Source organism: Podarcis tiliguerta (assembly GCF_965153285.1).
Source record: "Podarcis tiliguerta genome assembly, chromosome: 3".
NCBI classification, from domain to species: domain Eukaryota; kingdom Metazoa; phylum Chordata; class Lepidosauria; order Squamata; family Lacertidae; genus Podarcis; species Podarcis tiliguerta.
The window spans coordinates 76,684,309-76,698,688 of NC_139536.1; the positions used below are offsets into that span (position 1 = coordinate 76,684,309).

At 40.1% G+C, this 14,380-nt stretch overlaps 2 protein-coding genes across 7 annotated transcripts in view; both read left to right on the forward strand.

Moving 5' to 3' along the window:
- MAP3K7 (mitogen-activated protein kinase kinase kinase 7) overlaps nt 1-9,171 on the forward strand; it is a 37,813-nt gene extending 28,642 nt beyond the window's left edge. For 3 of the 6 annotated variants that reach the window (XR_014509546.1, XR_014509547.1, XR_014509548.1), the window contains 4 exons: nt 2,330-2,391; nt 3,379-3,491; nt 6,441-7,535; nt 7,698-9,171. Coding sequence is in view for 3 of the 6 variants with exons in the window: in XM_083433515.1 (XP_083289641.1) it covers nt 2,330-2,391; nt 3,379-3,491; nt 6,441-6,621 (356 nt within the window). In the remaining 3 variants the exon portion in view is untranslated. Of the gene's footprint in view, nt 1-2,329; nt 2,392-3,378; nt 3,492-6,440 lie in introns of all 6 variants that reach the window. The other 3 variants (XM_083433515.1, XM_083433514.1, XM_083433516.1) reach the window with 1 other exon arrangement.
- A 3,634-nt stretch (nt 9,172-12,805) lies between these two features.
- The window catches only part of BACH2 (BTB domain and CNC homolog 2), a 227,025-nt gene continuing 225,450 nt past the window's right edge, over nt 12,806-14,380 (forward strand). The window contains exon 1 of the transcript XR_014509535.1: nt 12,806-13,489. The gene's annotated coding sequence lies outside the window, so the exon portion shown is untranslated. The remainder of the gene's footprint in view (nt 13,490-14,380) is intronic.

Genomic DNA, 14,380 nt, shown 5'->3' on the forward strand with positions numbered 1-14,380 from the left:
TACAAAATGTGTTCTTCCAGTGCTGTATGTAAGTTACTTTTTAGCATAAAACATATAATAAAAACAAATTGTACATCATTTATGTGCATGCCTTCATTTAAGACAGGCTTAATTGATTGTGAATGTTACCCTACATCAGACTCTCCCCAAGTTTATTCCCAGTGCTTCTAGTGTTAATAACTACATTGACTTCGGCAAAGTAAATTACCATCTGTGTTGTTGTTTAGTCATTTAGTCGTGTCCAGCTCTTAGTGACCCCATGTACCAGAGCACGCCAGGCACTCCTGTCTTCCACCTGTACTTCTAGCATTATTACATTCAACTGCAAAATAATGTAGAAATGGACATTTTGTATACAGTGTACTGTAATCAAACTGTTGTTTCTTATTAGATAGTAAATGTCCAATTCTTGTGATAATGAATACTCAATATTAGGAAAGAAATGCTTTGTAAACATGACTGTTCCATAATGATTTTTTTTCCAGCTAACCTGAAGAAACAACTTTTACCAGTGGTTCACATACTGCTGCAAAAGTGCTTTGGGGTTTTGTTTTTTTGGGGGGGGGGGTTGGTTTTTTACAATCAAGCAGCATATAAATTTTATGAAATAAATAAATACCTCCAAAATGTGTATATACACATGGTCCAAAAGCACCAACTTTTTATTTTACTTGGGGGAATTTACATCCTGTCCCTGGGAGTCCCCAGGGCAGCTTCCAACATGGCATAAAACAACTATAAAAAGCACACTAAACAAAATACAAAACAATAAAATTAAAATCCTGAAGAAAGCATAGCAGATTGGCAATCCAATGGTTCATATTATAAAAATGTATCCTGGTCCCCAGTCCCCACCACCCCCACACATTCACACCCCTTCTAGAACGAAAAATCCTTTACCATTTCTAAAATGAAAACAAAGATGCCCAGCTTCTTTGGGAAGAAGAGATCATAATGGGATTGTTGAAAAGACTCTGTTCATCTCTGCAGATATAACTACAAAAAGGTCTCTGTTCTGGACTCTTTCCCTTTAGGAGGATGCTGGAGTAGGGATCGCTTCTGGGAGCTGTATTCAGCTACCCTGCTGCACACATAGAACTGCAATGCTTGTGCACGCCACACAGACAGCTTTGCACCTAAAAGGATTGCATCTTTTATGAGTAACAGAATACCTTGTTTTCACAACAGAGAATCCTCGTTGCCTATGCAAAGTATGCATTGACTTAAGAGAACAAGGAAACTTATGTACATGAGCAGTTCTGTATGTGCATGAAAAAAGATGCTATTGCCAGCATCTTGTAGATTCCTGAGGGCCATTGTAAGCGAATGCTATTACAAATTCCTACATATACAATACATGTGGAGATGGCAGTACTGAAACTGTAGTATTGTTTGTACAGAGATTTGTGTAAGGAGTGAATCACCCCAATATTGCTATTTCAGCTGGAGTGCTAACTGGCTATTGTGTGATTTTTCTCCTTGCGGATCAATACTAGCTGATGACAGCAATGGCTGCAAAAGTCTTAGTAGCCGTCCTTAAAATAAGGACTACACTTTTGCCCTGAATTTTCAATTGTATAATTTTAAAATTCTAATTAACTTTGGTAATTTTAACTGCTTAGAGGTGTTTATACATGTTTGCCTTTTAAAATCAAGTTGCAAAAATCAGTAGCTGGTGCAAAGAAATATCTATCTGCCTTTTGCAAAAAGATTTGGATTGATTTTGGGGTAGATTTGGATTGCTATTTTGCTGACACACACACACCCCGCCGCCGCCCAAACCACTCAGTAGACCAAGTACAACATAATGGCCATTTTCATTATTGTATGATGAGAGGAAAAGTGACCTTTTTATGTGGTTTTGAAATTGAACAGACCTAGTTGGAGGAAGACTCTAGAAACCTGCTGTATGTAGATGTAAGCTCCTTGAAAAAAGAATAAGAGGATTTAACAGCAACAAAACCACTATTTTTATAAATATATCTCCACTGCATCCATTATTATTAGACTACTTGAAAGCACCTAGATACTAAAGGTACAGGATAGATATCTGACATTAATACACTCCAACAGCTTTACAGTTCTGTGTGGTTGTAGAGTTGCTTATTAAATACTTCACTGCATGATCAGTTAGTATAGTCAGCAAGCCATAAATGCAGCCATCACGCAGAGATAGATAACAAGTGCTATGTGGCACTTAGTCATGTGAAAGTACCCTGTATCATTTCCTCATGAAACCTATGTCTATGTAGGACTTTGAGAACTTCCAACATGTATTGATGTCACTTTGCACACTTGAAACTCAAAATACCTGTCTTTTTTCCAACAGATACCAATGGGTCTGATAACTCCATCCCAATGGCATATCTTACATTAGATCACCAATTGCAGGTAAAATCATTCTGTGATTTCCGTTTTTGCTTAATATGTTTAGGCCATCTTTAATGGCAAAAGCTCTTTTCCAGGCTTCTTTCAAAGAGAAGCATACAATACACAACCTATTAATAAATAAAAAAATAGATGATACAATTCTCTATCTTCAATATTTTGTCCATTTTGGGGGGTAAAAAGGTAAAGGGACCCCTGACCATTAGGTCCAGTTGCGACTCTGGGGTTGCGGTGCTCATCTCACTTTACTGGCCGAGGGAGCTGGCATACAGCTTCCGGGTCATGTGGCCAGCATGACCAAGCCACTTCTGGCGAACCAGAGCAGCGCACGGAAATGCCATTTACATTCCCACCGGAGCAGTACCTATTTATCTACTTGAACTGGCGCACTTTCAAACTGCTAGGTTGTCAGGAGATTGGGGGGGGGGGTAATTATACTGGTGTGCATGCAGGAGTCAAGCCAAATTTAGCATGTGTATGTTTAAAATAGTTTTGTTTTTTAAAAGGGGTACTGTTGCAATTGGTTTTATTAGCCAAAAAGCTAGCTATGCAAAATGTCGTCTCTGGTCTTTATGTCTGAATAAATTGATCTGATGCAACGAACTGCTGCCCTCACAACCCAGCTCAGAAAGTTAGAGTTACATCTTGCCAACACTAGCCTCTTATCCCACACTCTGTGCTGAAGAAGTACCAAGTAGCAGCGCATTGGTAACTGCATGGTCACCCATCCCAGGGATGACGTAGACATCCAGAGCAGGGTGGGCTGCCACTTGAAACACTTCATCAGTCATGATGATCGCTAAATAGTTGCCCACATATATTTCTTTTACAGATTATAAAATAATACTCTGGTATACTTCATGTTTGCCTAGGTCTGCGAAGATGTTTTCTGGATATAGTTTAGTTCCCTTGAATTTAAAAAGAAGTTTGACATGCTGTGTGTTGAGATAACAGTTGGTTCATTTTTAACATGTTTGATTTTATTTTCAGCCTTTACAGCCATGTCCAAACTCAGAATCTATGGCTGTGTTTGAACAGCACTGTAAAATGGCACAAGAATATATGAAAGTTCAGACAGAAATTGCATTGCTGTTGCAAAGAAAGTAAGTGGTAAAATATGTTCCTTTTTTGTTCTTGTGTGATAATTTTACTGAAACAAACGTGTAGATTAACACAGTATTGCATTTTTTAAAAATTAAAAAAACACCCTACATATTGCTTCTAAAATGGCAGCATTTTCTTACTTTCAAGCATGATTCTGTTTATGATAAACTTATAATACTAGGAGTCTCTGTAGATGAATTTGTAATCTGCTTACAGAAACAAGAACATGTAAAGGTATGGTGCCCTGTTTTGTATCATGTCCCAAGGTTGAACTATCTTCTTCACTTGCTTAGAATGGCAGATTGGGCTGATAGTTATAAATATTTCACATGCAACAAGCCATGGAGTAATGTTTCTGTGCTTCCTAGTGAGATACAGAGTCCCATTTCTCAGAACAGGATGAGTCTGGGAAGGCCTTGGAAATTCCCATGACTCCCAAACTATTTATTTATTTATTCATTCATTCATTCCTGTTTATATATTCTTCTTCACACAAGATCACAATGCAGTTCACAGCTAAAATACAAAATAAACAACTGCAAAAACAAATAAACTAAAACACTACAAAAAAATAATCAAAACTTTTTCATAACATACTGGTGCCATGATTTGTGTCTTTCCCAACTTAGAGCTGTAGGAGTGACGACTGGCTCATTCCTATCATGGGAGCATCCTCCAAGACGGTTGCTGCAATTCCAGAGTCAGCCCCCATTTCTCCTCTTCTTTTCCCAATTGCTTCCCCAATACCCTGGCCTATGACCATAGCTCAGAATTCCACCTGCCAGGCAGCAGTTTCTACTTTTGACTGCAGGACCATTTTTTGTGACAGAGCAAACAGCATGCTCTTCAGTTCCCAAGGCAGTCAGCCGTTCCAACCCTTGCTGCCATGAGCCGTGTCACAACATCACTCTTTTCTCTGAGTGTTAAATGCCACTCACTCTCCAGTCTTAAGGGAAGCAGCTGATGCCCATCTTGTGACAAATGTGCTACCCAGCTTTCATCATTGAGAGTGCATCATTTGGAGCAGTTGCAAGGCAGTACAGTGGCTCCTCCGGATATGAACTTAATTCGTCCCTGGGGTCTGTACTTACCCCGAAAAGTCAGTATCTGGAGGCGCCGCTTCTGCGCACGTGTGCAGAGCGTTTCTGCGCAAGCGTGCAGAGTGCTTCTGCACATGCGCACATGGCAAAACACAGAAGTATACACTTCCGGGTTTGCCGCGTTCGTAACTTGAAATTACGTTACCCAAAGTTAACGTAACCCAAGGTACCACTGTATTCCCATTTCCGCTTCACAGGTACGTCTCTAAGAGAGCACTGTGGGGCAGCTGGACTCTCTAAACGAAGTAGATTCTTTAAGACCCAGAAGAAAACTCAGAGAACTAGTTCACTGCAACTCTGCCTAGAATATTTTCTCATCTAAAATTAGAGGCGTTTTGAATGCTTATCTCATCAATTAAATGAAATGACAGTTGTGAAAAAATAGTCTACGTGACTCTTGCCTCTGCTATTTTAACAAGAGTTCATCTCAATATAGAACGTGACCTATTTTGAGAATGGTGTAAAAAGGACAAAACCTAAATAATCTTTGAGACTATGAGCCCAAATAATCTTCTGGAATATTAGTATTATTAGTTTGTTTTTTATTCTACCCTTCCTCCCAAGGGAGCCTAGGGTGACAGGACACATGATTAAACATTTGAAAACACACAAATGAAAACAGTGGTCTCAGGGTTTCCAGGAACAGTATCTCAGTCATCAAATAGCTAGGTGGATATAAATATTTTTATTGTCTCCTTTTGCACAAACCAAGTCGGAGATTCCACAAATGGGGAACTGCCGCAGAAAAGGCCCTGTCAGAGGTCACTGCCAATCAGACAGCCCCTAGGGGCACTTGTGTCATATAGGGCTTTATATGCCAGTACTAACACCTTGAATTTAACTTGGTAGCTTACTTTCGCACACTGTTTTGAGGACCACCCGTGACACATGGTCCCATCAGGCTACCTCACTTACCAGCATAGTGACTGCATTCCACACTAACTCCAGTTGTCAAGTGTAACCCCACATACAGCACATCGCAGCAGTCCAGATGAGAGGTTAGAGAATCGACAACTGATGCAAGGCTATTCCAAGCTAGGAAAGACCATAGCTAGCCAATTGGCCTAAACTGGGCAGCAGCACTCCTAGCCACAGAAGCCACTTGAGACTCCAGTGACAAGTTGGGATTCAGGAATGCTCCCCACCTTGGGCAGATACAGACACTGACTTCTGAATGAACCTGTGGCCAGATCATTGCCTGTTAATTTGACATTGGCTATTAATTGTGATCCTACATATAGGAGTCAGAACTTGAAGTTCTCCTTAAAATCAAACTGATAGTTGCTTTGTGAACATCTGCTTCATGCAGTGCATTTGTCTAGAACTGCTGCATACCTGAACTGAGCCAGTGACAAGTACAGCTTCACTAAAACCACACGTGAAATTCATACATAATTTTGTGACACACAATTTTGGCATCCCAAAAAACTTGTTAAATAATAGACTTAAGTTATACTACTTACATACTAACAAAATATTGGTGGCAGTGATCTTCTGTACTTCAGCAGGCATCTGCTACTGAACCAAATATTGTTTTTTCTCAATATTAATGAACTTGGGGTTGGTTTACACTGCTCCCTTCCCTAATTTTCAAAAGTCATGTGCTGTTGTATGGTACATGGATAGTTGTGGACACACATGCCACCGCACATGCATACTTAAATGGGGTGTGAAGGAGACCTTGCTACTGTACCCTATGGAGATTACTTTATCAAACCTCTGTGAAGTATATTAGTTAATATTTGAGACTTTTTTTTTTTTTAGTAAACAGCAATATTGGTAGATAAATGTGAGTATCAATTAATTTCTCTTGAGATTCTAATGTTAACTTTTCAAAATTTAATTTAGGCAAGAACTAATAGCAGAACTGGACCAGGATGAAAAAGACCAGCAAAATACATCACGTCTGGTACAAGAGCATAAAAAGCTTTTAGACGAAAATAAAAGTCTTTCCACGTACTACCAGCAATGCAAAAAACAGTTGGAAGTTATCCGAAATCAGCAACAAAAACGTCAAGGGACATCATGATTCAGTGGGACTTCAAATTGACAATGTTGCACAGAAAAACTTCTTTTTAAAAAATTATCCCTTAATATGACATCTTCTGAGTGTTCCCTTATTGGTGTGTGCTGAATGTGTAGACATACCTGCTGCTCTTCCAGCATCAGTCCAGTATCCTTTTTATTTGGTTGAACATTGTTTGAGAAAGGTATGAGCAGCTACAGGAATTTTCAGCAGCACTAAACATAAAGCAAAATGCAATGAACTCTGGCTGTTTGCATGCCCCTCGTGTGATGGCTAGCCTACCAAAAGTGGTTTAAGTGGCTGCTAAATTGTAAGATCTTTTGGTGTTAACGCAATAGGAACAGTATAGATTTTTTCCCCGATTTTTAGAATGTTTTTGTTATTCCCCCATCTCGGACTGTTAGCAAGAATCAGTCATTTTCCAGGACTCCACCAAGCTCGAGAGCTGATGCTGGCTAAACACTGCATTCTTTTGAATATGGGAAGTCTAAGCTGAGGCCACCATCACTGGTTGAGCACTTGGATCACCGTGCATTTTGACTAAAATTTCTTGTAATCATGCTATCATACAATCCTGTATTTTCTTTACATTTGAGAGTTAAAGAATGGAAAGATATGGTGAAGAAGTTTATCAAGCCCGTATGTTCAAATTGAGGATAAAGATTCAATAAGCCAAATGGATCCAGTTACATTATGTATCGTTAAAAGTATGGACATGTATAAAATTGGTTCATCTCTTGAGAGTTACCACATTGTAACCTGGACACTGGGCACATTCCTTTAAATCAGGGATGTGACACTTGAGACCTTCCAGATATTTTGACCTACAACTCCAATCATCCTTGTCAGCTGGCCATGCTTGCTGGGCTCGATGTGGGTTCAGCAACAACTGGAGCCCCCAGGTCTCAGCTTTAAATGTCCTGATGTAGCAAGAGAGAAGGTAGTTGCAATCGCCCCTGAATCCTGTTCTCTACACCACTCCTTGCCTTGTCAGATGTGAGCAGGAAGATTACAGGTACACTGCTACACAATGGGTAACGTGGATGATGGGATTCAGCGAATGAACAAGTAAACAGCAGCTACCTTCTCTTGTGTTGCAAGAGATTATAAGGAATGTGATCAGACCGAAGGTCACAACTCTGCTGCATCTTAGAATAATCAAAACATTGCTACCTATATTGCAGTCAAATTTGGATGTGGAGTTGGGGAGGGGAGAGAAAAAAGCACCATGAATGTCCCTAAGCTCTCTCACTAACCACCACCTTGTTTTAAGAAAACAAACTCCCACAATCTATACAGGGATTTTTTAAAATTACTTTTAACCCCATTAGAATAGCTGCCCCCCACTCCCAACACAATCTGCTGTTGAACTGCCCCAAGTTTCAAAAGTGGCTTCCATGTTGCGTGGGCACTTGGTGGTTGGGAATTGGAGAACAAGGTGGTGAAATGGTGGGTCTGAGTGAAAAACCATGTCAAGTGACTTTTAGTACATAAAATGCCTATTGTCTTCCGAGTCTGAAGCAGAAAGGCTGCATTTTGACAATATTTTGTCATGTCAGTACTTTGAACCACAAAGATTAGACATGAATTCTTTTGTGTATATATGTAAATATGGCCCAGTGTGATGAGAGGGAGGAGTTATTGATTCCAACTATAGATTTTGTAAGTCAGAAAATCATTAAATATATGACTCACAACCTGTGGTTAGAATTGTCCAAAAGGAAGACATACAGCCTTACACGTTTCAATGTCCATCGTTCTGTGGGTTGACACTGAGAATCTGGATAACTTTCAGTCCTAGTTGAAATATGCAGCCTGATTCTATGCAAGTTTCCTTAGCGCTATGTCCAACTGTATTCTCTGAGGCTTATTCCCAGGAAAGCATGTGCTGTGTTGCAGCCTTAATATGGCAATACGTTTTTAATAACTTGAAACTTATAAAACAAAAATGGTAATTGCTTCGGTGAAATATCCAAGAAGCCCCTGAAAGATTAACTGAAAAATGTTGAGCTTTGATTGAAGCTCGCTTTTCACGAAACAGCTACCTATGAAAGGTTTTTAAAATAACTCCACACATTTGCCACTGTATACCATACCCGTGCACATTACTGTTTACAGAGGCATGGAGGAAAATATACAGTAGCTTCTACAATATCCGGTGAGCCATTGCACTCAGATGCTGCTTTCATGTGAAACAGACCTGGGAAAAACCAATCTGGTCAGGAGCCATTCCAAAATACTCAGAACTCCCCCCAGTTATAGTGCAATACTATGCTTATTTGCCAAGAAGTGTGTGCAGTGGGGCTTACACCATAGTAAGTGTGTGCAGGATCCTACCTACTTGCCTAGTAGTAAGTCTCATTGAACTCCTAATGACTTCTGAGTAGACAGGTATAAGGTTTCACTGTATGTGTCCTAACTTTATCCTTGCCCTCCTGTGTTTCTTTAAACTATGAAGTATTGCTGACTTGTTCACAAAGGTTACCATACCTAAAGGTCTGTGTTCTGAAAACAGCCCCTTCAACTTTAAAATAAATCTATTCTTGGCAAGTTCTCAGAGTTAAAACCCATCTCATTTTGTCTAAATAAAGGGGAGGGTTATAATTCCTGAAACCTTAGCATATAATTTGATTAGTTAGCTGAAACTGATATTGGGATCAACTTAAGGGCACACCTATTTTTAGCAAAATGTAATTGGCAGGGAAAATAACTATAGTATTAGGAATAGCTCAAAGTTATCCAAAGCATTGCTATCTGCACACATCTGTCAGGTTAGCCAAATGGATGCAGTTGTGGTGCATCCACTTTTCTCAGTAAATTTGAGTAGGACTAAGCACATCTGTTGAAATTTGACTTTTTCTACACATAGGCTACAACCTCAAGTTGTCTCTGGAACAATCCTGTTCTACTGTGTTGTGAAATAGCTTTTGAAGTGTAGTCAGCGTAAATAATTGCAGGTGCATAACTTGCACGTTAATGGAATATCTACTGAAAGCTATGGTTTTTACTGATTTTGTTTTAATACAAAATAGGCCTAGTGGTGCTGAAGAAGTTACTCATAGGGATTAGCGTTACTGAGCAACTCTCCTTTGCCATATAATGTGCTTTGAGGGCTATGGAAAAGCTTCATCAAGGATGATTGCTGCCATTGCGCAAGACCCAGTTGATTATTGCAGTAGATTTATATCACAAATGAGAAAGCTGCACCTCAGATTTGTAGGAGCAGTTCTGAAGGGCTGAAATGGCAAGCAGAACTGTGCACTTTTAGACCAAATGTAGCGTTGCTACATCTTAGGTTAGCTCAGTTGATAGAGCATGAGACCCTTAATCTCAGGGTCAGTGGTTCAAGCCCCAAGTTATGCAGAATATTCCTGCACTGCAGGAGGTTGGACTAGATGACACGTGTGGCCCCTTACAACTCTACAATTCTATGATTTTAGAGCAAGGAGTTGCTAAAATTAACAAGTAGAAGGGCTGCTTCTGTGGGAGATGCTGAAACTTCCCCAGATATCTTAGCCTTGTAGCTCCCTCTTAGGTAGGATTTGATAGTAGAACAAACCCTCAGGCAGGCAGAGGGGAGTTTTTAATGCAGGGATTGCAGAGGGAAGGAAAGTATATACATCTTTTTGGTATTCTAAATCATGTTTCACATAAATGTGCTTTAAATGAACAATACATTCTGCTTTGCATCAACTCAAATATGTCTTAGGAGCAAAGAGTGATCCTTGGCCAACAACGTGTTTTGTATTGATACGGAGATGGAAACTTGCTGGCCTCAATATCAGTAGTATGCATATTCATATTTGGGAGGGGGTGAAATACAGCTGTGTTTGTGGTTCTGTTTTTAACAGGTTATCTTGTAGGAGAAGCAGCACTGTAATATATATAAGATATCTACAAGAAATCATTTGAATACTCCATCAATCCATCCCACTACATATAAAAACTTGCCCTTTGCCTGCTTCTTTCTTATACATCTTTTTAACTTTCTGGAATGGATAATTTCAAAAATAGGAAGAAATACTGGGAGTGGGAGTGAGAAATAAGCTTAAACAATACCTAACAGCAGCAGGAGGTGCTAAGCATATCCTAGATCAGGGTTTCCCAATCTTGGGTCTCCAGGTTTTTTTTACTACAACTGCCATCATCCCTAGCCAGCAGGGACCTGTGGTCTGTGATGATGGGAATTGTCCAAAAATAGCTGAGGACCCGAGTTTGGGAAACCCTGATCTAGACAAAAAGTAGTTGTGACAGGCCCTGTTGGAATTAATGGGGTTATATAGTCCTGTGCTTCTACAAATCTTGTGATAATTAGAGGGGTTTTCTCCTGAAGTTATTTATTTCTTTATTTTTAGTATCTGTAAACTTTTGATGTTACCCTGAGTCTACTGATGTCTTTCTTGGCAGTATGGTTTTGGTTCCTTATGCATAAGCCTTAGAAGACTAAAATTTGTGTTGATGCTGTTGAAGGATGGGGCTGAATGTCAGTCCAAAATCGGAGAAGGTTGAAAACGACTTGAGTAATCTACTTCGACAACTGTCCAAGACACATTAATGAACTGCATAGAAGCAATACTGGTCGGTTATAAATGTCACTTTGATAGCCATAAGACAACTAAGCAAAACTCTGCATCCTGCCCTGCATTTCAGCTCTCTACATCAATTCCAACTGAGTGTTTTGTGTTAAACGAGAGCTTGACATTACTTGTGAATGACACAATGCACCAACGCAACAAAACGCACTGGGAGCTGGGCTGGCTGTGCCGCAGGAATGGTACTAAGAATTTATTTTTGTAAATTAAGCAGATAAAAGAGCAAACATGAAGTAAGATGCCATTTTTATGCACTTTTCTGTCAGCACCTGTGCTTCAAATGACAGCCCAGGGCAACAGCTGAGGCCAACAAATGACTTTTATGGAAAAGCTACCGTCTCCTTTACCAATAGGCTTCCGAAATTTCCAGAATTTTAGAGAAGCCTGGATCTGCAGCCAAGCTTTGTGGTTCAGTTCCAGTGTCCATATGGATGTATACTCCTATAGTCATTTGAACATAAGTCCCATTGAGCCCCACAGGGCTTACAACTGGGTAGACCTGCAAAAGAGTCAGTGACTCAGTGAAATGTGTGAACTGCCTCCATCAAAAAGTATGGTGTTGGTGCTATAAGAAGCGAGGGAAACACTCTGTGATGACTTTCATGCATCCAACCCATCACAGTGTTGATGATGAGAGATAGGAAAAAACCAAGAACATGCCCTTAAGGGATTGGGGGTAATGGAAACTGTCTTAACTAGAGAGAAAATTCTAAAATTGGGCAGAATCAGGGATCAGCAAACTTTCAGCCGGGGGCCGGTCCACTGTCCCTCAGACCTTGTGGGGGGCTGGACTATATTTTGAAGGGGGGGAGAACGAATTCCTATGCCCCACAAATAACCCAGAGATGCATTTTAAATAAAAGCACACAATCTACTCATATATATATATATTTAAATAATATTTATTAGAAGTTTAATAGTTACAGAGAAAAGGGAAAAAAGGGGGGAAGGAAAAAAAACAATAAAAAATTTAACAAACAATACATCGAAAATAAAAAGAAAAGCAAAAAAACAATACATCAAAACAAGAAAAACAAAAACATTTAAAAACACATCCAATATTTCCATATCTTTACCTTTCATTTACTTGTTTCATCGACCTCACACCTCCCTTTTTTGGATTCTAATTCAATTAGCTATTTCAGCAAATCCTTTCCATCTTTCTCAATTTTTTGTTCTATAATTTATCTTAACAATATAACTTTAAATTTTCCACTTTGGCCCATTAACACTCAATTTTTGCTTAATTCTTTATAACATTTCTGCTAAAACCATATAACTTCATTCCAGCATTCTTCTAACATTCATTAATTTTGCAGTATTTCTGTAAATATACTTGGAATTTTTTCCAATCTTCTTCCACCGAACAATCTACTCATATAAAAACACCAGGCAGGCCCCACAAATTACCCAGAGATGCATTTTAAATAAAAGGACACATTCTACTCATGTAAAAACACAATGATTCCTGGACCATCCGTGGGCCAGATTTAGAAGGCAATTGGGCTGGATCCGGCCTTAGTTTGCCTACCCATGGGGTAGATGGTGTCGCAATCACCCTACAATTGTAAGCAGAGATCAACCCTTGGCTCATAATCCCCACCTACTTCCCAAACTGTCACAATCTAACCAGGTTGTAAAAATGGGACAGGGAGGGGCTAGCAGGATTCAAGCCGCTGGCTGCTTAATTTGTTACTTCAGGGCCTGTGTCAAGGCTGGGCACCTGTTGAGGGCCCACACCACAGCAGAGGGCCTGCTGGCCTGCTCCTCGTCACCATGGCAACCTGCTTGCTCACTTGAATGTTGCTCTGACCTAGAGGGGATGGGCAATCAAACAACTGCAGTGTTTAGTACAGGGAGCAGTAGATGCTGCTGCCAGCTTGCTCATTAGGTCTTTACATAATAATAAAAATTTTATTGTTTATACCCCGCCCATTCCTCAGCAAGGAAGCAGGAGCAACTGGCAACAAGAGCAGTGAGCAAGCAGACACACTGTGGGGACGGTGTGTGTGGAAGATGTCTTGCTCAAGGCCTTCAGCCCTAACCAGACTGACAAGGCAGAAGCAGTTAAGACAATGATTCCATCTTGAAGTTATTGGCACTAGCCCAGGCGAAGGGTTTGAGAACTGTATCCACAGCGCTGGAGGGATAGCTTTCCAATACTCGGATTAGAAAGCATTTCCAGCAGTTATACATTAGCAGCTAAAGAAAAATGAAGAGTCTGTAAGACTTTGGACAGTCCTGGAGTTGAACCAACATCACATCATCTTCTCCACTGAGTAAGTATCTGTGCACTCAGCACAATGGGCAAAGCCATTTTCAGCTCACACAGTGAGCAGTGACAATGTCCAGCCTTAGTTCATTTGGCAGGAAGGGGAAGGGGGGAAAAGCAGCAGCTGCTCTTAGAGATGCATCAAAAGCTTAACATAATAGCACACTTGCCACTGAACACTGCAGTGGTTGTTTCCCACATACAACTATAATGATGCAATATTGGCAAGGCATTTGTTAATGTGAGATGGACACTTGCGGTCTTCACAATACGTAAATAAAAATAAGTCATCTTCACCCCTGCTTTCAAGGATCGAATCAAGCGCCTTGCATTCTAGCACAGGTGTAATCTGCTGCTTGTGACTTGTCCTCGGCAAGAGCAATTCAGCTTTTAAGACGCTTGCCTCTTGGCTTGCTGCACTCTGTTCATGCTCCCACAACTCTAGCTACTTATTCTCACCACCTCTGGATTCCAGTTTTACCACACTGTCGTTGCCTACCAGAAATGTCTGCCTCTCTAGTTGTTCCCCTGCAGCGTAGTTTACAATTTTTTGCTTCTCTGTATGGAATATCTGACCAGACCAGCCTATCTCACAGAGTTGCTGTGGAGATATTATAGGGAGAGCAGAACCATGTACGCCACTTTGATATCTTTGGAGGGCAGTTGGGTTATAAATGCAGAATTATTGTTGCTTTAGGAGGCTGTCAGCTGTTCCAAAAAGATAAACGATCACATATTTTGCACAGATAAACACAACCCACCTTGAGGTTTTTTTAAAAGAAAAGAAAAGCGAGATACAAATATTTCAAACAAACAGTTTGGCCTTAACGATGAAGAATCCTTTGTCTCTGGGTAGCATTTGGTGAGAACAAAGCATTTAAATGTTATACCTGAGAGG